Source organism: Amphiura filiformis, chromosome 20 (genome assembly GCF_039555335.1).
Source record: "Amphiura filiformis chromosome 20, Afil_fr2py, whole genome shotgun sequence".
NCBI lineage: Eukaryota > Metazoa > Echinodermata > Ophiuroidea > Amphilepidida > Amphiuridae > Amphiura > Amphiura filiformis.
The window spans coordinates 35,220,170-35,247,070 of record NC_092647.1 but is presented as its reverse complement, the minus strand read 5'-3'; the positions used below and the strand labels follow the sequence as shown (position 1 = coordinate 35,247,070).

General features: G+C 34.9%; 1 protein-coding gene across 1 annotated transcript in view; it reads right to left on the bottom strand.

The window, feature by feature from the left end:
* Nucleotides 1–26,901, bottom strand: part of LOC140142713 (uncharacterized) — a 36,692-nt gene extending 9,791 nt beyond the window's left edge. Inside the window, exons 1-3 of the mRNA XM_072164713.1 lie at nucleotides 26,448–26,901; nucleotides 22,650–22,699; nucleotides 417–649 (exon numbers count right to left, since the gene is read on the bottom strand). Of these exons, the coding sequence (XP_072020814.1) occupies nucleotides 417–418 (2 nt within the window). The 5' untranslated portion in view covers nucleotides 419–649; nucleotides 22,650–22,699; nucleotides 26,448–26,901. The remainder of the gene's footprint in view (nucleotides 1–416; nucleotides 650–22,649; nucleotides 22,700–26,447) is intronic.

Here is a 26,901-nt window from a genome sequence, read left to right as displayed (position 1 = left end):
CCAAAGCAAACAAAGACTGCAGCAATTTAAGGATTCTATAGAAATAGGTAGAAGCTCTCCATCAATAGGATTATTATTAATTGGTTTAAACGGTGTTTGACTGGAGCTATCAAATGAGATACATGTCGCACCAAACTCAGAATACAATTTGCCGACTTTACGGCTCATTCGTAGTGTATGTTTTATGTTACAGATGATGATGAACAGGAAAAGGAGGAGAAGGAGGAGGACCACGACAATGACGAACACACGACGTCTACTGACAAGTGTTAAATGGCAAAGCATGACACATTCAGTCAAGTGCATTTTATACAACAACACAACCTTACACAACCATTCATTACTAAAATACAATTTAGCATCCTTGATGTGATTAAGTACATATGCAAAATAATGATTTCAACGCCACAACTTACATGGGGTTATTATTGGTCACATTACTGCAGGCACAAGTGACATCGGCGGGGACTTCGGATGGATTCCCGCCATGACAATTACACAGCGTATTAACGGACGTCTGCACACAAATACAAAAAGTCTGCTGCGCTTGCTGTACCCGCCATATTTCTTTACATTTTGGCGGCTGTTGGCAGTTCCTAGACTCCTGTCGTCGACAAAATATCGTCAGATTTGCAATAGGCACCGGATACTGTAAGAAGGAAGGATAAAAGGCGTTGTAAAAGAATACTTTTGCAATGCTATCAATCATTAAAGACGCATATAATCATGACATAATGTTATTCAAAATGATACAGGATTTTATTAGTATATCTAAAGGGAACAGTCACTCATAAGAGAGTCTCGCTCTCTCTCTAACTCTCTCTTTCTCTATCTAATCTTCATCTTTTTGAATTATTAATGTATTTTGTTTGTGTTCACATTTATCCAGGTACCCTGGAATACCACAGGTAATGCCAAAAGGGCAATGTGTTGTATATCGTGAAATAGTGATAAAAAATGCTTCACCAGTAACATCGTGGAATCATGGTGTAATACCAGTAACATTTAACTGTATATGACTGTAATAAATCTCTTTAAACAATAATGACAACTTTATGTTATAAGCCGTTTGTTTTATTATCAGTGTTTAAGAGAGACATTAAAATCCTTTTACTGTTGCAACACAGAAATGATGCGTGTGAAGTCGTAAGGAACGTTTAAGACTCATTGTCAGATCTATCTGAAACAATTACATTCGAGAGAATAAATCCGATGTTGAGTCGTTTATGGAGGAATTATTGCAGACAATGTCTAACCAAACTGCATAGGAGTAATCACCTAAAATCTAAAGAGTGTCAAATATAAGTTTGTTCTGATATGCTTTTTCAGAGCAATAAGAATAACATATAGTTCCAATCAATTGAAAAAGAGAGTATAATTTCTTGTTTTACGGTCGACGGTGCAAATTTTGACACGGTGCAAATTTTGTTTATCAAGTTTTAGTCTCAAATTATATTATCAAGGGGCCCCTTAAACTTTCAAAATTGGAAAATAGGGTCCTTCATGATTTTACTAGTGCAGAAAGATAAAAATAAAACTCGGTCTAGCCACTACCCTGTTCATGTGTAATTAATTTTATGCATTAGCCTACACGATATATATAAAGTATTAAATGTAATCATTTATACTTGATATTTCATGAATGCTAAATATTTAATGACTGATATTGTATTGAATAATTAATGACCTATTAATAACATGCAACGCCCACCCATCACATCATAATGTGAAATCGATTATTAAATCAAATTAATAAAGACGCAGACGATCACTTATGTAGCATGAACAATTATCGTTCAAGGTCATGACATTTTATGATTTACTTCTCAATGATACTAACAATGTTATTATGTATCTATTAAGCCTGAGAGGTACTCAATATTACGATGTGCATTATGTGCACTCCCTGTTTTTTGCCCCTCCCCCCACATAATTTTCCCCGTTTCCTCAAGGCTAATATTTACTCCCAAAACCATTTTTGTGGGAAATTTCCTAATCTTACAACATCTGCAACCAAAAGACTCATTTTTTAGAATCTGCGCCAAAAGAAGTCACTTTTAGGATATGGCCCTATTTTTAGCGTCTACCTCGAGCGACCCCATTTTTAGAATCTTACCTCGAATGACCCTTTTTTTTTAGCATTTGCCCGTGAAAGAGCCCCATGTTTTAGCATCTGCCCCTCCCCAAAGACCCCTGTTTGCTCAATTTTCCCCCCGAAAGACCCCCATGTTGAAAGTTGTGACTGCACATGAATTGTCACTTTACTATTGGAGTGCCCCCGGTATTATTAAACACTTCTTTAGTCGTTTGCAAATGTGCAATTCAGGTGCATAATTAGTTTGTATAAACAAATATCTGGCAGATGATCGATGGTGTTTGCCCTATATGTCGAAGGTTCGCTATATGTGACTGTACACCATGATTGAGCCGTAAAGTTTGCAAATTGTATTCTGAGTTACAGTGTAAAGTGTGCTTGAAGGTTGTATTCATAGGTACCTGAAGTTGGTGCCTCATTGTATCTCATTTTGATAGTTCCAGTTAAACACCTTTTAAACCAATCAATAATCCTATTGTTGAAAAGGATAATAAACTTCTACCTTTGTCTATAGAATTCTTAAATAGCTCTAGTCTTTTTTGCTTTGGCTAAATCCTGCTCAAGTGGTGGGTTACAAAGCATTGTATTTTGTCTAGGTATGTATAACCAACAATTAACAACGAGAGGACATTCCTGAACCTCGTTGACTTGGGGATGATTTGAAATGACCGGCAATTATGACTGTTTGATATTTAATACCAGCAATGTGGAAAAAGAGACATGTGTAGAACCGAAATTAGATACCTTTTTTTGAAGGAGCAAAGTTCAACAAACCATAACCCCGCTTCTGGATATCGTTTGAAGTCAAATGATACTATTTTAAAGCTTATGCTATATATTTTCTAAAATAAAACAAAATTGACCGCGGGCCGACTTTACGGCTCGTTCGTGGTGTATGGTCACATATGTCAAAAATAATTTTTCGCTTTGTCGCATTATGAAATAAAATCGCTATGTCTAATATGAAATCAGGTTTGCTATGTCAGAAACAAAATAAAAGACTCGACATAGCGAACCTTTCATATTCGACATAGCGAACCTTAATTTCAACATTGCGAACCTTAATCCGCATAACGGGCTGCACCTGATCGATCGCCATTTTGCAATTTATAATTTTTGCAATTCCTATATTGATCACAGAACTACTGTAATAAAAGTAACGCAGAAATTCTGAAAAGATGAATGACACGTTACGTATTTCGTATTCTGTTTATTTGTTTAACAATGATAAATATTGGTTTGTGAACACATATTTTTATGTACTGCAACCCCTTCTCCAGAACAACAATAGCACTCCTCCTCCTAACAAACAAACAAATAACAACAACAATACAGTAGCAATACCCGATTCTTATGAAAGCTGTTTATATATCTTATTTCTAAGTCAGGTCAGGAAAACACACGTCTTAATCACACCTTTTTAAAAGCCACTTGACCGACAATTTGACTATAAAATGACTCCATGCTTGCATCTCGGCCAAACTAGCCTGGCCTTAGCGCTTAAAAAGATTCTTTTGTCGCTTTGGAGAGTAAATGTATATTTTCGTATTTTAATGGTGTGTATAAAAGGAAATGCAGTTGATGTGAAATTTATAACAATTTGCGTGACAGCATATCAGTCATTGTCCATTTATCGAGCCAGGTTCACTTTTGAATTCATATAATAATGATAATGTATGTTTGCATCCGCGTCCTGTGCCAGTGGTAATAGTGTTTACCGTATCATGCTACATCTGAGTACAAATTTCATTATCTGCTTAGTCCCAAATGATAAAATTGAATTACAAGACCCACTAGAAAAATATTAAACATGTTAGTATTTCTGTATTATCTATCCTATATTCAATGTCATATATGTCATGAAATTAAAAACAAGACAGCTGTTTTATAAATATTTTACTACAATTTTACGAAAATCTCGTATGAATTCTGCATGCACAGCGTAACTTAATCCCATTTGGACTCCGTTATAGAGTACTGTAAAATCACATCACAATATTGTCAATATGACATGCTTATAAAAAATACCCTCCCCTCACAGAGCGTGTCATCACTCAGCAATTTTTCTCATAACACACCAAGATTATTTTTCTACTCATGTTATTTACAGCTCCGTCACTTCAGAACACAGCCCGTCTGGCGATCTCCCATTTGCAATCTAATGACTTGTGCATTGTTTATACCTTTGCTTATGCAGACGATTTTTGGCGACATAACAGTTTCAGCACAATTGTGAGCAAAACTGTTACTTTTTGCATACTGTTTTATTATAATTGCTCCGTGTCTGCATACTACTTCTTTTTCAATTTTTATTTGAGCATCTATAAAACGTCTAAGTACAAACATAATTTGCATTTAGGCAATTTAGAACGACTATCGAGGTTGCAAGCATGCCAAGGATTATCTCTTATTAGTTCAAATAACCCGTGTTATTTTTAGATGAAAAAATCAGAATCAACTTCTAGACTTACATTTCGAACAGCGACAAATTAGTGCAGCTAGACGTAAAACAAAATTGTAAATCCTGCTGTCTATAGGAAACCATTAAACTGAATGTGCTATGCATGAGAAAAGGCATATAGATTGATATATTGAACATTTGAACTCCAACGTTGCAGCTGATGTAAATAAAAGGCGACATACTTTAATAAGGTTTTTAATCGAATCTAATTTTTATTATTTAATTTTATTTTGTGTGATATGTGTAGTGGTGTCTTTATATTCAAGTAATTATTGTCACCAGACTAACTCGGTTATGGAGGCATGGTCCAGAACATGATCAAGTACAACTCTGTATATTTCTAAAAAAATGAAGACACGTGTCTTGCATGACCTTTCTACAAATTATAATTTTCTAAACATTATATTAACATTCAGAAGGTAATTGGGAATTCTATCAACATCAATATCATTCGTAAAACTTATAGGTCAAAAAATAATTTTATTATTATTATTATTATTATCGCTTGCTGGGACATTTTAGCGAACTATGAGGCTTACGTTAGCCGAGTCTAAAAACACAAACGCGCAAGTAATGTAAAGTTTCCAACTCCTGGGTGCCCACATTTAAGGGGGTACTACACCCCTGCCGAATTTTGTGCCTATTTTTGCATTTTTCTCAAAAATTATAGAGCATTGGTGAGAAGTAAGATATGTATATTATAGGGTATAGGGGCAAGGACTACAACTACTGCACTGAAAATTCAACACCTCAAGGCAAGTAGTTATTGATTTATTGACTGTAACTCCACAACTGTTGTCTGTGTTGAAAAAAGCAGTAGTTGTAGTCCTTGCCCCTATAATATACATATCTTACTTGTTACCAATACGCTTTAATTTTTGAGAAAAATGCAAAAATAGGCACAAAATTGGGCAGGGGTGTAGTACCCCCTTAATACATTCTTTAATGCAAAATGCAGTTAACTGCATTGGAAATTCCGAGGTCTATAAGCACTCAATTTGATCGCAAGTGTCCTAAGGATGTAAATTCTTGTACCAATACTAAAACAATTGCCATCTGTTTTTAGGGGGGTTGGTTTTTCTTTTGTTTTTTGTTTATTTTGTTTAGCTTTTTTCTTGCTTTTTTCTGCGGTAACAGCTCGTTAGACAATGTCACAAAATTGATTCATTTCTTCTGATTCTATAACCTGGGCAAATGCGTACGTAATTATCAGAGTTGACCAATTCTTCTCGAATGTCCAGTATTTATTTTAACATCTCATGCAAAAACAAAATATCCAAAATCGATGACATGTAACCACTTTACCGTAATTAACCTTCAACAATTTGGTAACACCGTAAATGGAAGGGAGGATACGCAGAAAGGTTTGCGTATATTTTGAGTGTCAATGTAGGTTGTAATGGAGATGACGAGCTTCTGTTACTGATCAAGCAACTATTATACTATTATATGATTAGAAATAAGGTTTGGTTCGTATAGCTTTCATGTTCATTTAAAACACACATTGGATTGAGAAAATAATTCTTAGCCACAAACATTTAAACCTGTCATTGGAAAGTCATTAAATCATTTTACAAATTTGAAAATTTTTCTTCATATTTCAGACGTCTTGTTGAATTATTTAGTATTCAGCAGAAACCCCTGACTGACCTATTGTCCTGTAACGACCTTTCAATAAAGCTTGTAGCTTAGCAATAAATGTATAGGAAGGCTGGTTTACTTCATATACATTACTCGTTGACTGCCGATAAACGTCCCAATAAATCGGACTTAGTCACCGGTCAGTTCTCATGATAGATATCCATGGCTAACGATGGTTAACTATGAAAACATGTTAAAGGACATCAAGAAAATTTTCTAAGTTATTTATTTTGAGCTCTTTCGAGTATCGACGAGTAATGGATATATTCTGTAGATTTAGGTTTTGTCTGTGACTGCTAATGTGAGGCCGTCGTAGATCGTACGGGGCTCAAACTCGGTGGGTGGGTGTAGCTCTGTCCTGGCAAGAAGAAGTTTATGTTCGTTAAGTCATCCGACCCCGGGGCCTCCTCCCAGGGGTCATTTGAGGTCAAATGACTACAAACTGTCATATGGGCATGAAACTAGGTCGTACGGGACTCAAACTCGGTGGGTGGGTGTAGTTCTGTCCTGGCAAGAAGATGTTTATGTTCGTTAAGTCGTCCGACCCCGGGGCTCCCTCCCAGGGGTCATTTGAGGTCAAATGACTAAAAACTGTCATATGGGCATGAAGCTAGGTCCTACGGGGCTCAAACTCGGTGGGTGGGTGTAGTTCTGTCCTGGCAAGAAGATGTCTATGTTCGTTAAGTCATCCGACCACGGGGTCCCCTCCCAGGGGTCATCTAAGGTCAAATTACTAAAAGTGTCGTATTCGCCACTTGCACGGTTCCGCCATTATGCACTATGTGCGGGAGAGCCTCGAACTGGCAGCATACATGAATGGGAATTGAACCAGTCATATAACATTCTGTGTAAGGTTACGTAATTCTTCCTTTCATGTATGCTGCCAGTTCGAGGCTCTCCCGCATATAGTGCATAATGGCGGAACCGTGCAAGTGGCGAATGGGCATGAAACTTGGTAGGTACAGTCAACATTTAAAGCAGCATTTTTTGAAGGTCATTTTGGGGTCATCCAAGGTCACCACGGGTCATCTGAGGTCAAATTAGTAAAAGCTCATAATGGGCATGAAACTTGGTAGGTACAGTCAACATTTAGAGTTATAAGTTTAGGTCATTTTGGGGTCATCCAATGTCACCCTGGGGTCATCTGAGGTCAAATTAGTAAAAATTGTCATATGGGCATGTCACCATCAGCCTGGTAATCGCGCCCAGCCGAGAACCGCCAAATATGGGTAACCGCCTAGTCTATTTTAAAACTGATGCATCAATGACTATGTTCATCATGTCATATAGAGGCCTTGCATGCGACGTATCATCCCGTAAATATGGCGGACTACTCAAATGCATTCAACAAAAGCATGATTGCAATCTACCGTGACAGTTCGTCTCACACATAATCCTGCACTACGATCAAATAGGTTGATGACAACATTTGATTGAATGGACTGCACTCCGCCATAACTACGGTGAAGGACACCGGTTGAAAACCTTTGTTTGGAGCCAATCAATAATTTCATGCAGGGCCTCTATTGTATCATTCTCACATAGATATAGAAATACTAAATTCGTTCACTATCTATATTTTTACTTCTAGTAGAGCTCCAATCTAAGGGTTAAAGTTATGTTTTAGGTTAGGTTAGGATTTTTAAAAAGTACCCAGTACAGTGAACCTTATGGTACAAATGCGCGCGAAAATTTTAGCATAGGCCTATTGAAACTAAACTGGTGAAATATGGGACAAAAGTGGAATAAATTCGCGCAAAGCGCTAAAAATGGCATTCTGTGGCTATAAAATTGCCAAATATGAGGTTAATTTCGACACAAACCAATACACAGGCGTCAATATTGGGGGGTGATTATATTGACCATCCCCCTGGCAAAATATTGTGGCATTTATCCCCCCCGATCTACGCCTATGTAATTTAGAGCCCTGTGACTCCATCGGTCTCCCTCTCCCTCTCTCTCCTCCCCCCCCCTCCTTCCTTTTTTTTTTTTTTTTTTTGGCGGAAACTCTAATAGGCACAAAGGACCAATATGCGATACGTAATCTATTTCCTCTTCTTTCTATATCTAACCTCCTTGGGCCTGCATATTAGTACTGATATATCATACGCTGGCGAAATTACGTAATTAATCGGATTAATTAACATACTGAGCAATAGGTGAAAACAATTTTGACAAAAGGAGTTGTCCTTGTCAATTTGTAGACATGTACTTTTGATTATTTACATAGCTTCTTCTCCAATCACTGTGTAAAACATCCATCCAAAAATCTGATTGCTATTATTATATGGATGAATGGACATATCACAAAAGGATTGCTTATCTCAATTCAGCATCGAAGTGGTTACGTAATTCTCTTGGTTACCGGATCACGCTACTTTGGTATGCCTTCGAGTGCCATATACTTTATGTGGTGATCATTTCGATCGTGGTTCATTACTCTAGCGCGTGATCCCGTTGACATAGTAACATTACGTAACTTCGATACTGAATAGGGCATGTACTTAAGCATTTTTTTAACTGACCGGCGTTATTGGGCGTTTTATCGGAGGTCACCGAGTAATGCCGAAGATCAAAATCGATTTTATGTATTGTGTATGTATCATAGGACGCTCGTATTAATTGTCTCTATGCGCTTGAGAATTCAACAATATAAATAATGGTAGCTCTATTATAATACACATTAATGTTTTAAGCAGATAAAATTCCAAAATATAATACGTTTTCTGCCTTTGCTTGTCACGTGGTAGGCCTATGTTGAAGTTGCGATTATATTTTTAAATAAGTTTCAGCTGAATAACAAGAAGACAAGTGGCCTAGTGGTCTAAGGCGCTAGGCTCATAGAGTACTAAGCGTTGCGCCGTGAGTTCGAACCCCGCCTCTGCCAAACTTTAAAAGAAGTAAATTAAAATTTGACTTTTTTAATTTCATATTTGGGAAATGTGACTGGGAGAATTTATGTATGGTGTGGAGTGGTGTGATAGGGCATGTACTTTAACTGGCCGGCGCGGTCCGGTGACTTAGTCTTTATTGGGCGTTTTATCGGCAGTCAACGAGTAATGGATGGCAATTTCCATGCGCTGTTACACACAGGAAATTATATTTCTTGGTGGTCGCATATCGCAGTTAATACTAGGATATCAGTTTGTGCTTGTTTGTTGAATACATTATTTATAATTAACATAGCATTCAATTTTCCTTTTCACTACATGAATAATAAAATAATATTTGGGTCAAAATATTATTTTATATTTGTCGTTGACCACGGGTTCATCTTAACCAGGTCAGACAATCATTGTAATCATTAAAACAAGTGAAAGTAACATGTTTATGTAATAAGTAGGCCTATCATAGTAATTTATATTAATATTAACGTATATCAATATATGGTCTGCAACAAATGTATTTGTATCGATATTGCTTATCCAATTCATTATATCTGAACCTATGATCAAAATTAATATATGCAATTTTCTAGTCTTATGAAATTAAAAATGCTATTTTAAAACAAAACCTTCACAATGGTGTCAGTGTTTTATTCATCTCCTTTAACGAAAGGTGACAAATATCCAATTCCTTTAAAAAATCTAACGTCGTTTTGAAGTGAAGCGTTATTGATACTTTTGACTAGTCATTAACTAGTGATCACCATACATTGCCATTGTGATAATAGTAATATGCATGAACTGAACGCTAGAACATAGTGTGCTTGATCTTGTCAAAATGAAAAATTAATCAGGAGCAAAGGACTTGCTAAAAATAGAAGCCATAAATCATCCAAAGTGAGTTTTATCTGACAACTATTTAATGAAAAATTATCCATAATCTCGCGTTCTCTGTCCACACAAAATTAAGCATTCTTTATCTACTATTGGGGAAAGATAAGAGAATTGGGCAGACAACTCGAAAAACAGGTAGTCCGAAAGAGGGTAATGAGAAAGCGGGCGGAAAGTAGTATAGTTGAATAGTCAATATTAATGCATTGAGATTTAGCTTAGATGCGAAAACAGGGGAGGAGAGCAGTGGCGTCGGAGGAATTAAAGTTTAGGGGACGAGTATATTATATCCCGGTATTGCTGGGATATTTGAGGGAAAAAATTGCAATTTGAGACTATTTTTGTCCAAAATTAATGTAAATTCTGGTATTTTATGGGGCAGCGTAGCGCGCCAAATTATGCAATTTTACCTTATTTTTCCCCCAAAAAAAACATGGTGTTTTTCGCGCTAAAAAGGAATATGCACAGTGCAACTTTATTTTTTGTCTATTAGGATTTTTACGGGGACGGCCACAGAGGAAACGTAGGGGGACGTGTCATTTCCGTCCCCACCCCCTGCTTCCGCCACATGAGATGGGCAGGAGTAGATAGGAGTGTAGCCAGACTAGAAAATAAATCAACAAATCATAACTAAATTATAATACAGACTTGACATTTAATATGCAATATTTTCCGCAAACTTCCCAGACCTGTCTGAAAGGGATCTGCATAAACCGCACGGGCTAAATATTAATTGGGGTGTGTCGGGAGATGGTGTAAAATATTGTTTGACAGAAAATGTGCTTTCCATTAGTTTACATTATGGCGCTCATAATTGATTGAATTAGCCTAAAATGGCGGATTTAGAGAGACTGGATTTGATTTTTGTGGTGGTAAAATTTCTGAATTTGAGCAACATTATTCTGATATTATCAAATTTATTGAGGTTTTGAGGCGCTTTTACTGAACGTAAATACCAATAAGTGTTCGTCAGAACTGAAATTCACTTGTAATCTACCAGTATTGAAAGTGGGAGGAGCTTTACAAAATATGGCTCTTAAAAGTGGTTCGCACTAAGAGAGTTTGAATGGTCCTCTGGGACCAAATGTTATAGACTTAATGTACACAAAGGAACAGCGTGAGTTCATTGGATAACCAGGAATCCTTGTAGTTGTTTTTAACATTTGACCCCAGGGGCCCATTCAAACTTTCTGAGTATGTACCACTCTTAGGAGCCTTATTTTTAGGCTCCTCCCGTGTTCAAAAAATTGGTACGTTACAAGCGTATTTCAGCTGTGATGAATGCCAATTGCTGACAAAGTTTAAGAAATATCACCTCAAACCCCTATAAATATGATAATAACAGCACGATGTTGCATAAAGTCCGAAATTGTGTCCACCACAAAGATCAAATTCAGCCTCCCTAAATCTGCCATTTTAGGCAAATCCGCTACATTAAGAGCACCATAATGTAAACTTATGGAAAGCACGTTTACTATCCAACAACTATTTGACACCATCTCCCGACACACCCCAATTAATATTTAGCTCGTGCGGTTTACGCAGACTCCGTTCAGACCAGTCTTGGAATTTTGCGAAAAAATATTCCATATTAAATGTCAAGTCTGTAGTTAAATGCTATATATATACATAAACTGCGGGCTGCAAAACTGATCAAATAAATTATTTATCCTCTCGTTACAATTAGATGTCGTATGGTAACCAATAACATCAAATGAGAAAAATGGGCTAGTGGTGGCAGATTGAGCCAATAAAAAAAACAAAATGGCATTGGCACACTTACATGTAGTGCAACCCCTCTCCATAAACAACAACAACAACAAAGAAACAAATAACAACAAAAATACAGTAGCAATACCCGAATCTTATGAAAGCTGATAATATTTTATTTCCAAGTCAGGTCAGTTAAACACACGTCCTAATCACACCTTTTTAAAGCCACTTGACCGGCAATTTGACTATAAAATGACCCCTTCCCTATACATCTCGACCAAACTAGCCTGGCCTTAGCGCTTTAAAAGATTATCTTGTCGCTTTAGAGAGTAAATGTAAATTGTCGTATATTAATGGTGTGTATAAAAGGAAATGCAGTTGATGTGAAATTTATAACAATTTGCGTGACAGCATATCAGTCATTGTCCATTTTTTGAGCCAGGTTCACTTTTGAATTCATATAATAATGTATGTTTGCTTCCGCGTCCTGTGCCAGTGGTAATAGTGTTTACCGTATCATGCTACATCTGAGTACACATTTCCTTTACTGCTTAGTCCTAAATGATAAAATTGAATTACAAGAACCACTAGAAAAATATTAAATATGTTTAATAGTATTTCTGTATTATCTATCATATACTCAAAGTCATAATATGGTCATGAAATTAAAAACAAGATAATTGTTTTGTCAATATTTTACTACAATTTTACGAAAATCTCGTATGAACTCTGCATGCACAGCGTAACCTAATCCCATTTGGGATCCGTTATGGAGTACTGTAAAATCACATCACAATAATTGTCAATATGACATGCTTATAAAAAAATCCCCTCCCCTCACAGAGCGTGTCATCACTCAGCAATTTTTCTCATAACACACCAAGATTATTTTTCTACTCATGTTATTTACAGCTCCGTCACTTCAGAACACAGCCCGTCTGGCGATATCCCATTTGCAGTCTAATGACTTGTGCATTGTTTATACCCTTCCTTTGCTTATGCAGACAATTTTTTGGCGACATAACAGTTTCAGCACAATATTGTGAGCAAAACTGTAACTTTTGGCATACTGTTTTATTATAATTGTTCCGTGTCTGCAAACAATATTACTGCTTCCTTTTCAATTCTTATTTGAGCATCTATAAAACGTCGAAGACAAACATGATTTGCGTTTAGGTTATTTTGAATGACTATCGAGGTTCCTTGTGCGTCTGCGTGAAAAAACACATTGAAAAATACATTCGGTAAATTCAAATGATTGCACGCATGCCAAGGATTATCTCTTATTAGTTCAAATAACCCGTGTTATTTTTATAAGAAAAAATCAGAATCAACTTCTAGACTTACATTTCGAACAGCGACAAATTAGTGCAGCTAGACGTAAAACAAAATTGTAAATCCTGCTGTCTATAGGAAAGTATTAAACTGAATGTGCTATGCATGTAAAAACTTGCATGAGAAAAGGCATAGATTGATATATTGAACATTTGAACTCCAGCGTTGCAGCTGATGTAAATAAAAGGCGACATACTTTAATAAGGTTTTGAATCGAATTTATTTGTATCATTTAATTTTATTGTGTACGGTATTGTGTATATGTAGCGTTGTCTTTATATTCAAGTAATTACTATCACCAGACTAACTAGGTTATGGAGGCATTTTCCGGAACATGATCAAGTACAACTCTGTATATTTCTAAAAAAAATAAAGACACGTGTTTTGAATGACCTTTCCACAAATTAGAATTTTGTAAACGTTATATTAACATGCTGGAGGTAATTGGGAATTGCAGAAAGACATATCTCTCTCTTTATCAACATCAATATCATTCGTAAAACTTATAGTAATGGTTCAAAAAATTATTTTCTTCTGGGACTCAGGATTCGTGGCTCTCCTTGAAGTTGTTGCTTTTCTAGCAGATACATTCAGACATTATTATTATTATTATTATTATTATTATTATTATTATTATTATTATTATTATTTAAATTATTATTATTATTATTATTATTATTTAAATTATTATTATTATTATCGTTTGCTGGGACATTATAGGATGTTTACGTTAGCCGAGTCTAGAAAAACAAACGCGCAAGTAATGTAAATTTACCAACTCCTGGGTGGCCACCATTTAATACATTCTTTAATGCAAAATGCAGTTAACTGTAGTTAATAATAATAATAATAATAATAATAATAATAATAATAATAATAATAATAATAATAATAATAATAATAATAATAATAATAATAATAACAATAATAATAATAATAATAATAATAATAAATGCAGTTAACTGCATTGGAAATTCCGAGGTATATAAGCACCCAATTTGATCGCCAGTGTCCTAAGGATGTAATTTCTTGTACCAATACTAAAACAATTACCATCTGTTTTTAGAGGGGTTGGTTTTTCTTTGTTTTTTTGTTTATTTTGTTTATTTTTCTCTTGCTTTTTTCTGGCGTAACAGCTTGTAAGACAATGGCACAAAATTGATTCATTTCTTCTGCTTCTATAACCTGGGCAAATGCGTACGTAATTATCAGCGTTGACAATTTCTTCTCGAATGTGCCGTATTTATTTTAACGTCTCATGCAAAAACAAAATATCCGAAATCGATGACATGAAACCACATTACCGTACTCAACCTTCGGCCATTTGGTAACACCGTAAATGGAAGACAGGATACACCGTAACATTTGCTTATATTTTGAGTGTAAATGTAGGTTGTAATGAAGATGACGAGCTTCTGTTACTGACCAAGCAACTAGTATATGATTAGGAATAAGGTTTGGTTCGTAGCTTTCATGTTCATTTAAAACACACATTGGAGAAAATATTTCTTAGCCACAAACACTTAAACTTGTCATTGGAAAGTCATTAAATCATTTTACAAATTTGAACATTTTCTTCATATTTCAGACGTCTTGTTGAATTATTTAATATTCAGCAGAAACCCCTGACTGACCTATTGTCCTGTAGCGACCTTTCAGTAAAGCTTGTAGCTTAGCAATAAATGTATAGGAAGGCTGGTTTACTTCATGGCAATTTCCATGCGCTGTTACACAGGAAATTATATTTCTTGGTGGTCGCATATCGCAATTAATACTAGGATATCATTTTTGCTTGTTTGTTGAATACATTATTTATAATCAACATAGCATTCAATTTTCCTTTTCACTACATGAATAATACAATAATGTCTTGGTCAAAATATTATTTTATATTTGTCGTTGACTACGGGTTCATCTTAATCAGGTCAGAAAATCATTAAAACAAGGGAAAGTAACATGTTTATGTAACATGTAGACCTATCATAGTAATGTATATCAATATTAACGTATATCAATATATGGTCTGCAACAAATGTTTTTTTTTTTTTTTTTTTTTTTTGTCGGGTTTTGACAACCCTGGATAACCCTGGATAACCCAAGAATCTCCACCGCCGGGAATTGAACCCGGGACCTCGTGCACTAAAGGCAAGTACCCTGACCATTTATAGACCACGCTCTCCGCCCTACGATGTACTTGTATCGATATTGCTTATCCAATTCATTATATCTGAGCCTATGATCAAAATATTATATGCAGTTTTCTAGTCTTATGAAACTACATTTACTAAAAGTGCTATAGTAAAATTGTCAAAACAAAACACCGAAACCTTCACAATGGTGCCAGTGTTTTATTCATCTCCTTTAACAAAAAGTGTCAAATTCACTTGCTTTTAAAAGTCTAACGTCGTTTTGAAGTGAAGCTCTATTGATATATTTTTGATTATTTATTAACTAGTGATCACCATACATTGCAATTGTGATAATAGCAATATGCATGAACGCTAGAACATAGTGTGCTTGATCTTGGCAAAATGAAAAATAAATCAGGAGCAAAGGACTGGCTAAAAAGAGAAGCCATAAATCATCCAAAGTGACAACTATTTAATGAAAAATTATCCATAATCTCGCGTTCTCTATCCACACAAAATTATTGTCGCTTGTAAGCTTTCTTTATCTACCATTGGGGAAAGATAAGAGAATTAGACAGACAACTCGAAAGACAGGTAGTCCGAAAGACGGTAATGAAAAAGCGGATGAAAAGTAGAAATTTAGTTGCTTAGCTCAGAAAAGAAAAGAAAACAGAAAGGCAGTGTGGCGGCGGAATCATTAAAATTTAGGGGGACGAGCATATTTTTGTGTGCCGGTTTAACCCCTGACTGACCTATTGTCCTGTAGCGACCTTTCAGTAAAGCTTGTAGCTTAGCAATAAATGTATAGGAAGGCTGGTTTACTTCATGGCAATTTCCATGCGCTGTTACACAGGAAATTATATTTCTTGGTGGTCGCATATCGCAATTAATACTAGGATATCATTTTTGCTTGTTTGTTGAATACATTATTTATAATCAACATAGCATTCAATTTTCCTTTTCACTACATGAATAATACAATAATGTCTTGGTCAAAATATTATTTTATATTTGTCGTTGACTACGGGTTCATCTTAATCAGGTCAGAAAATCATTAAAACAAGGGAAAGTAACATGTTTATGTAACATGTAGACCTATCATAGTAATGTATATCAATATTAACGTATATCAATATATGGTCTGCAACAAATGTTTTTTTTTTTTTTTTTTTTGTCGGGTTTTGACAACCCTGGATAACCCTGGATAACCCAAGAATCTCCACCGCCGGGAATTGAACCCGGGACCTCGTGCACTAAAGGCAAGTACCCTGACCATTTATAGACCACGCTCTCCGCCCTACGATGTACTTGTATCGATATTGCTTATCCAATTCATTATATCTGAGCCTATGATCAAAATATTATATGCAGTTTTCTAGTCTTATGAAACTACATTTACTAAAAGTGCTATAGTAAAATTGTCAAAACAAAACACCGAAACCTTCACAATGGTGCCAGTGTTTTATTCATCTCCTTTAACAAAAAGTGTCAAATTCACTTGCTTTTAAAAGTCTAACGTCGTTTTGAAGTGAAGCTCTATTGATATATTTTTGACTAGTCATTAACTAGTGATCACCATACATTGCAATTGTGATAATAGCAATATGCATGAACGCTAGAACATAGTGTGCTTGATCTTGTCAAAATTAAAAATTAATCAGGAGCAAAGGACTCGCTAAAAATAGAAGCCATAAATCATCCAAAGTGACAACTATTTAATGAAAAATTATCCATAATCTCGCGTTCTCTATCCACACAAAATTATTGTCGCTTGTAAGCTTTCTTTATCTACCATTGGGGAAAGATAAGAGAATTAGACAGACAACTCGAAAGACAGGTAGTCCGAAAGACGGTAATGAAAAAGCGGATGAAAAGTAGAAATTTAGTTGCTTAGCTCAGAAAAGAAAAGAAAACAGAAAGGCAGTGTTGCGGCGGAATCATTAAAATTCAGGGGGACGAGCATATTTTTGTGTGCCGGTTTAACTGGGACATTTGCGCGAAAAAAACTTCCGACTATTTTTGCCCAGAATGAAGGTATATTTTGGAATTTGATGGGGCAGCGTAGCTCGCAAAATTATGCAATATTACACTATTCCCCCCCCCCCAAAATGATGTTTTTCGCGCTAAAAATGAAGATGCACAGTGCAATTATTGCTTGATTTTATAGGGGGCGTGTCATTTCCGTCCCCACCCCAGCTTCCGCCACCAATGGAGATGGGCAGGAATTGATAGGAGAATCATAACTAGATTACAATAGTTATCCATAAGTTAAATGATATATACATAAACTGCGGGCTGCAAAATTGATCAAATATTTATCCTCTCGTTACAGTTAGATGTCGTATGGTAACCAATAACATCAAATGAGAGAAATGGGCTAGTGGTGACAGGTTGAGCCCAAAAATAAATAAACACTAAAACCTTTAACCGAATTACCATACATTCCTCTCTTTGGATGAAATAATTGAAAAACGTATTAAGAGTAGGCAACTGTAAATTGGATACAGCATGCAAATGTTTCATATTACCCAAAAAAACTTTAATTTGGTATTATCTTCTCAAATGTGAGTTTTGTTTGTTTATACTTAATAGTTGACAGTGAATATTTCTGACATATTGATTCGTATGTAAACGCCAATTGATACTAATGATGTGTCGCAGATTTAGAAATGCACATTCCTAGAGAGGAGTTCGGATTTCCGGACTAAGCAGTCAAGTTAGCTCTATGGTGAGAGAGGTTGTGGGTTCGAACCTTGGCGGTGGTTAGCATGCTCTCGTGTAAAATAAATTGGGAACAGTCAGGGGTTAACACCCTACTCTTTTCAAAACTGGCTGTGAGATACATGTACAGGTATGGCTCTCTGCACACGGGACCGACGGCTTAACGTCCCCTCCGAAGGACGGAGTACTTTCATGATTCATTTACCCAATTCTAAATAAACCATGGGGAGAGCGGAAGTCTGAATTTAATCTACAGAGGCTGCCAATTAATTTCAGATTTTTTTTCCAAGTCAATATCCATGCAAATCGCCACCGCCGGGAATTGAACCCGGGACCTTGTGCACTAAAAGCAAGTACCCTAACCATTGCGCCAAGCTAACTCAATTTTTTTCGCGCAAATGTCCCAGTTAAACCGGCACACAAAAATATGCTCGTCCCCCTAAATTTTAATGATTCCGCCGCCACACTGCCTTTCTGTTTTCTTTTCTTTTCTGAGCTAAGCAACTAAATTTCTACTTTTGTCTAGGGTGTGCGCTTCTTAGCTGCATGTCCCTGTGTTCTTATTTAATGGTTTGTGGAATGATATGGGGCCGTAATGGTCAGCGATAACCTTTAAAGTGTGCTGAGGCTTAATTGTCTATAAGGCATTACGTGTGTAGCGCACAACAAATCATTGCGCTTAAAATTCAGGGGGACGAGCATATTTTTGTGTGCCGGTTTAACTGGGACATTTGCGCGAAAAAAACTTCCGACTATTTTTGCCCAGAATGAAGGTATATTTTGGAATTTGATGGGGCAGCGTAGCTCGCAAAATTATGCAATATTACACTATTCCCCCCCCCCCCCAATAATGATGTTTTTCGCGCTAAAACTGAAGATGCACAGTGCAATTATTGCTTGATTTTATAGGGGGCGTGTCATTTCCGTCCCCACCCCAGCTTCCGCCACCAATGGAGATGGGCAGGAATTGATAGGAGAATCATAACTAGATTACAATAGTTATCCATAAGTTAAATGATATATACATAAACTGCGGGCTGCAAAATTGATCAAATATTTATCCTCTCGTTACAGTTAGATGTCGTATGGTAACCAATAACATCAAATGAGAGAAATGGGCTAGTGGTGACAGGTTGAGCCCAAAAATAAATAAACACTAAAACCTTTAACCGAATTACCATACATTCCTCTCTTTGGATGAAATAATTGAAAAACGTATTAAGAGTAGGCAACTGTAAATTGGATACAGCATGCAAATGTTTCATATTACCCAAAAAAACTTTAATTTGGTATTATCTTCTCAAATGTGAGTTTTTGTTTGTTTATACTTAATAGTTGACAGTGAATATTTCTGACATATTGATTCGTATGTAAACGCCAATTGATACTAATGATGTGTCGCAGATTTAGAAATGCACATTCCTAGAGAGGAGTTCGGATTTCCGGACTAAGCAGTCAAGTTAGCTCTATGGTGAGAGAGGTTGTGGGTTCGAACCTTGGCGGTGGTTAGCATGCTCTCGTGTAAAATAAATTGGGAACAGTCAGGGGTTAACACCCTACTCTTTTCAAAACTGGCTGTGAGATACATGTACAGGTATGGCTCTCTGCACACGGGACCGACGGCTTAACGTCCCTCCGAAGGACGGAGTACTTTCATGATTCATTTACCCAATTCTAAATAAACCATGGGGAGAGCGGAAGTCTGAATTTAATCTACAGAGGCTGCCAATTAATTTCAGATTTTTTTTCCAAGTCAATATCCATGCAAATCGCCACCGCCGGGAATTGAACCCGGGACCTTGTGCACTAAAAGCAAGTACCCTAACCATTGCGCCAAGCTAACTCAATTTTTTTCGCGCAAATGTCCCAGTTAAACCGGCACACAAAAATATGCTCGTTCCCCTAAATTTTAATGATTCCGCCGCCACACTGCCTTTCTGTTTTCTTTTCTTTTCTGAGCTAAGCAACTAAATTTCTACTTTTCATCCGCTTTTTCATTACCGTCTTTCGGACTACCTGTCTTTCGAGTTGTCTGCCTAATTCTCTTATCTTTCCCCAATGGTAGATAAAGAAAGCTTACAAGCGACAATAATTTTGTGTGGATAGAGAACGCGAGATTATGGATAATTTTTCATTAAATAGTTGTCAGATAAAACTCACTTTGGATGATTTATGGCTTCTATTTTTAGCGAGTCCTTTGCTCCTGATTAATTTTTCATTTTGACAAGATCTATATTAAGCACACTATGTTCTAGCGTTCATGCATATTGCTATTATCACAATTGCAATGTATGGTGATCACTAGTTAATGACTAGTCAAAAATATATCAATAGAGCTTCACTTTAAAAGCAAGTGAATTTGACACTTTTCGTTAAAGGAGATGAATAAAACACTGGCACCATTGTGAAGGTTTCGGTGTTTTGTTTTGACAATTTTAATATAGCACTTTTAGTAAATTTAGTTTCATAAGACTAGAAAACTGCATATAATATTTTGATCATAGGCTCAGATATAATGAATTGGATAAGCAATATCGATACAAGTACATTGTAGGGCGGAGAGCGTGGTCTATAAATGGTCAGGGTACTTGCCTTTAGTGCACAAGGTCCCGGGTTCAATTCCCGGCGGTGGAGATTCTTGGGTTATCCAGGGTTATCCAGGGTTGTCAAAACCCGACAAAAAAAAAACATTTGTTGCAGACCATATATTGATATACGTTAATATTTATATACATTACTATGATAGGTCTACTTATTACATAAACATGTTACTTTCCCTTGTTTTAATGATTGTCTGACCTGATTAAGATGAACCCGTAGTCAACGACAAATATAAAATAATATTTTGACCAAGACATTATTGTATTATTCATGTAGTGAAAAGGAAAATTGAATGCTATGTTGATTATAAATAATGTATTCAACAAACAAGCAAAAATGATATCCTAGTATTAATTGCGATATGCGACCACCAAGAAATATAATTTCCTGTGTAACAGCGCATGGAAGAGGCCATCTATATGAAGTAAACCAGCCTTCCTATACATTTATTGCTAAGCTACAAGCTTTATCGAAAGGTCGCTACAGGACAATAGGTCAGTCAGGGGTTTCTGCTGAATACTAAATAATTCAACAAGACGTCTGAAATATGAAGAAAATGTTCAAGATTTCAAATGGACCCCAATGGAAATAAGCTTCAATAGAGACTTTTTTGGGTTATCCAGGGTTGTCAAAACCCGAAAAAAGCAAATAAAAAAATAAAAACAAATAGCTTGAAATTCCCCTGGACAAGGAAGTTACTGCTAATTGTCTCGTTGTACCTTGTACGAAACTCGGGGAGCTGATCCTGGCTGCGAAGGTCGATTGTGGAATGTCTAGGGTGTGCGCTTCTTAGCTGCATGTCCCTGTGTTCTTATTTAATGGTTTGTGGAATGATATGGGGCCGTAATGGTCAGCGATAACCTTTAAAGTGTGCTGAGGCTTAATTGTCTATAAGGCATTACGTGTGTAGCGCACAACAAATCATTGCGCTTTCTTATTTTCTGGTTTTAATTTTTGGAAATCTAGGCTTTTAAAGTAAAATAATTCAAAATCAGAAATCTTGAATTTGAGAGATTCACTTTGACTAATTCTGTGATGTTTCATTCATTTAACAGCATTGGCAATTTGAATTCCAGTTGTTTTTCAGAAAGCAAACTTGGAAATCCAAAGGTTAACTTTTATTTTTCCTCCACAGGACTGTGCACTTATTATATGGTATGTTGTAAACTTTGTGGGATACCACCATACTGTTCTATGGATTGTTTCTATTTCTAATTTTATTGGGTTTGGTACAGACTTCAATGTGAGGTACAAATCATTAAAAAACTCTGACAATGTCCATCAAAATTTGGTGTCTTTATAATTGACAAGACATTATTTTTTCTTTTCATTTTGCACTACATTAGCATTTTAAAAAAACAAAATTATAGCGTCAAGAACATCAACATAAAAATTGTGAGATGCCATTGAAATCTTGCAGTCATGCATACTTTATGAATTAATTGAATAACACAGCCAGCCAAGCAAGCTTTAATTAACGCATACGGTAATAGCAAACATCAAATGTTCAGAATTCTACACATTTGTAATGTCATTATTTCACGAACCACTTCATATAATGATATACTGCGCGCAAGAAATGTAAGAGTGTAAGATGTATTTCTGCGCAGTATATTTAGGTGTATTTGTATTATTTCAATAATGGCCAATGTATTGTGAAATTATTATTTTTATTTTGCATTTTAGCAAGCCTTCTATACTTTTCAAATGGACATAGGAAGCCATCTTTTCTTGTCTTATTTATATTTGGAATTCACAAACTTAAGGGGGTACTACACCCCTGGCCAATTTTGTGCCTATTTTTGCATTTTTCTCAAAAATTATAGCGTATTGGTGACAAGTAAGATATGTATATTATAGGGGCAAGGTCTACAACTACTCCACTGGAAATTTTATTCCAGCACATACAAAAATTGTGGGGTTACAGTCAAAAATGGTGGAAAACCAATATTTGATCAATAAATCAATAACTACTTGCTTTGAGTTGCTGAATTTTCATTACAGTAGTTGTAGTCCTTGCCCCTATAACATACATATCTTACTTGTCACCAATGGGCTATAATTTTTTAGAAAAATGCAAAAATAGGCATAAAATGGCCAGGGGTGTAGTACCCCCTTAAGGGAAACATTAGTTAAACACATTTCACATTGTTTACTTTTTTATACGATTTCCATACCTGTAATGTTACGTCGGTCAATGTTGGAGGCACTTGTACATAAACATTCACTGTAAAGAAAAGAAAACAAATTAAACTATAAAGCGAAATATTACCTACCAAATGTAACCCATACCAATAATGCCCCGAACATGCCCAGAATGTTACTATTTGAGAAGTTGAAACGGCTGTTAAACGAGAACCTGTGCGATAAAATAACATCAAATTTAATTTTAAATTTAAATTTTAATATAAATGCAATACTGGGGAAATCCGGTCATGAATTGCCCCAAATACACAACACTACTTTGATTAAAGCCATAATGTATGATCTTATAAACATGAAATTAGTTAAGTTTTTTTCAAACCTGATTTTTTTTTGGGCATATTTGTAATGTTTACACTTTTCTCCAAACCTAATTTTTTGGTATTATCTGTAATGTTTACACGTGTCCCAACTTACACTTAAAGGCCCATTCAGTGATTTGCTCATCTTTTTGGTATCTTTGTCATTGTCATAGATATGCTAACATAGCCTGCGAGTGGTTCAGCCGAAAGCCGTGTATTTAAGACAAAATAAGACATTTTGCACGAATCTGTAATTTAGATACTGACAGTATCTAAATTAGCTACATGTATTTGAATGGGGCTTCAACTTCGTCAGTACTGCTGTTTTCTTTCTTTTTTTGCCAAATTTGTCATTTCAAAAATACCAAATGACAATTTGAATGACTTATCCTTCACTTTTAAGCAATTTATAGACAATTTTAATTTTTTTCCACTTGCACTGGGATCACTGAATGGGTCTTTAAATGGGACCCCCTCAATTCATTGTGTTTGTCTGGTCGGCAACAGAGCAATTTTGACATAATGTAGAATACACACAGAACTCCACGTTAAACAGCCAAACTAGCTAGTGAAGCTTATTTACTTTACCTCCTTGTTTTGGTTTAGAATACATAGAAACTTTTCCTGGCAGTATTCAGCATTTTGATTAAAGAATAACAAAATTAAAATTTGATACAAATCGTACATTATAGCTTTAAAATACGTGAGTCCATTATTGCTCAAATAGAAATGAGACACGATCGGAAAAATCTTGAGCTATTTTCCTATGATTGTGAATCCCATTTCAATGTTGTTTTATAGCATTCTAAATGGGCATGAATTTTAATGAAAAAAACTGAGTGCGTAAGCTTTGTGCAAAAGTTGCACACAACTCGTAAATAGAGAACTTTCATTGAGCTTCCCCTCCTTTCACTGCTATTAACTTAAGATAAAGTCAAAAATTTTATTACCCGTGAATAACCTTCTGACGATACATAATGTTATCTACTGAAGATACTCGTACTTTATTTTATTTATTTATTATCCGGTACGTAACACAACCTTCTGAAGATATCGTAATTGTTTATTAATGAAGGCACATTCGTCGTAATCTACTGAATATACTGCGTGGTTGTATGTTTATAATACAATACAATGCTATCTACTGATGATAGTGGTGTGTTTATAACATAATGCTAGCTACTGAAGATAGTTGTATGTTTATAACATAATTTCATATACTGGTGATATACGTATGTTTATAACAATGCTATCTACTGAAGATAGCTGCATGTTTAACATAATGCTATGTACTGAAGATAGCTGTATGTTAATAGCATAATACTATCTAATGAACATAGCTGTATTATGTTTTAAAATAACAAAATGCTATCTACCGAACATAGCTGTATATGTTTATAAAATAATGCTATCTACTGAAGATAACGGTGGGTTTATAACATAATTGCCTTCTATGTAAAGTATATCTACTGAAGATAGATGTAAAATGTTCGCAAATCTGATAACAATGTCTTCCATTGGTGTAGAATTCATCACATCTCAAATTGGATGCATCAATGATACGGTTGGTACAGACAATCTGATGCGAATAGAGTGCTATCAATGGCTTGGAAAACTCATAAGCTCTAATTACAGCTGTGTCAATTTAATTACGTATCATGTTCACATAGCTCGCCTAATGAATTGAAGTGCTTCTGATATGTGTGATTTCGCTTTATCACAATATATAAGATGTATGAAGCACTGTTTTATATAAACATGATATGTTTTGATTTTAGACGTAGCGTTAACGAAAATATTGGGCCTATCATCTCATAGATGAACGTCATGTCTCCTTTTTTACATAATTTTCCACTAAATTTAATCATGCAAATCCATCATGTTCATAAACCAGATACCGTAGTATCAAATGAGGTATGGAATGAATTTCATGGAAATTGAAAGGCTTGTGTATACTTTAAAAAAATATCGCTGCCAATTAAATTTCAATTTCGCTATGTTCTCATGGTTGTGTATGCTGTCACAATATACACTGTTTCAACGTGGCGTCAGAGATGATTGATGATTTACGTGGAAAATATTTACTGATTTTATACAAAGAATTTTGAGTTGACGAGGGTAAACGTTGGCATATATGGTGTTTTTTAACCGACCTTTTGCTAGTTTAATCATTTTTGTTGCTGGATTGTCTGTAATGAAATTAAACCACCTATCATTTATTTTATTTTACTTTTAGTCATACATTTGAAGATATGCATAATTGTGCTATTATGTATAAAAACACAAAAGTGGTCAATTTAGTTAGTATCCCAGTTATATGATAATGATGATGATGATGATGATGATGATGATGATGATGATGATGATGATGATGATGATGATGATGATGATGTTGATGATGCTGATTGATAATTAATAATAATAATAATAATAATAATAATAATAATAATAGTAATAATAATAATAATAGTAATAATAATAATAATAATAAGAAGAAGAAGAAGAAGAAGAAGAAGAAGAAGAAGAAGAAGAAGAACAATAATAATAATAATAATAATAATAATGAATGAATAATAATAATAATAATAATAATAACAATAACAATAACAATAATAATAATAATAATAATAATAATAATAATAATAATAACAATAATAATAATAATAATAATAATAATAATAATAATAATAATAATAATAATAGTAATAATAATAATAAGAAGAAGAAGAAGAAGAAGAAGAAGAAGAATAACAATAATAATAATAATAATAATGATAATAATAATAATAATAATAATAATAATAATAATAATAATAATAATAACAATAATAATAGTAATAACAATAACAATAATAATAATAATAATAATAATAATAATAATAATAATAACAATAATAATAATAATAATAATAATACATATATATATATATATATAAATAAATAAATAACCGTATAATATTAGATGCAAATTGAAAAAAAAATTCCATTTGACGACAAAATACTGATGTCTTTTTTACGAAAATACATAAACGGTAGGCTAATTACATATCGTATCAGAATTGTCACTTTCGTAATGAGTTTGTCTATGCAGAAACTTAATTTAAGCTTCTAAATTAAAGCTTTTAATTGCAGTTGAATATTTTTCACACCAAATGTATATTATCACAGTTTTGAAATATCAGTAAATGTATGTACGGTATATGTCAGAACAATTAACATAAGTATAATTTTATAATATTTTATAATTTACCATTTATTTTATTTTATAATGTTTAATATATCTCATAAGTTTTTAGTTACAGCTAGAGCTCTTCTAGATACGTTTCTATATCATCGGTTAAATTAGGAAATATGTTAACATAGAATTCGACACTGTCTCCATCAACATGTTGGGCACTCGTTGCAAAGTGTTAAACTATATTGGTCATTCTAGTCATGTAAACGATATAGCAGAAAACACAATAAACTCACCACTGGCCACACGTTACGTCCCTGACACAGATACAAATATAAAGCGTCGATGTAAAAGACGTCACTATAACCCGGTAATTCATGTCTGTTTGAATTTCTTCGTAATTATTCTCATCGGTACATGTTCATTTCATGTTACAATTATTTCCATATTATATGTATCCACACAGGTCACAACCTGTAGTTGACCAGGTAGTCATTTATTGCCATATCTTCTGCAGATGCTTCGCTGACACGGTCAATAGCGTTTTTATAATAATTATATCTGTGTAATAGTGCAAACTGCAGTCTGTGCAAGCAAGCAAGTCAAGCCGCTCGGCGGCAACTCGCTAAAATCCCGCTCAATATTTCCTCCTTCCATTACGCTCTCATCTCAAGCTCGTTGGTGGCATTATAGCATTTTATCGCTACCATGGTAATCCCGTTACCATGGTAACTCTATATGCAAGTAGAA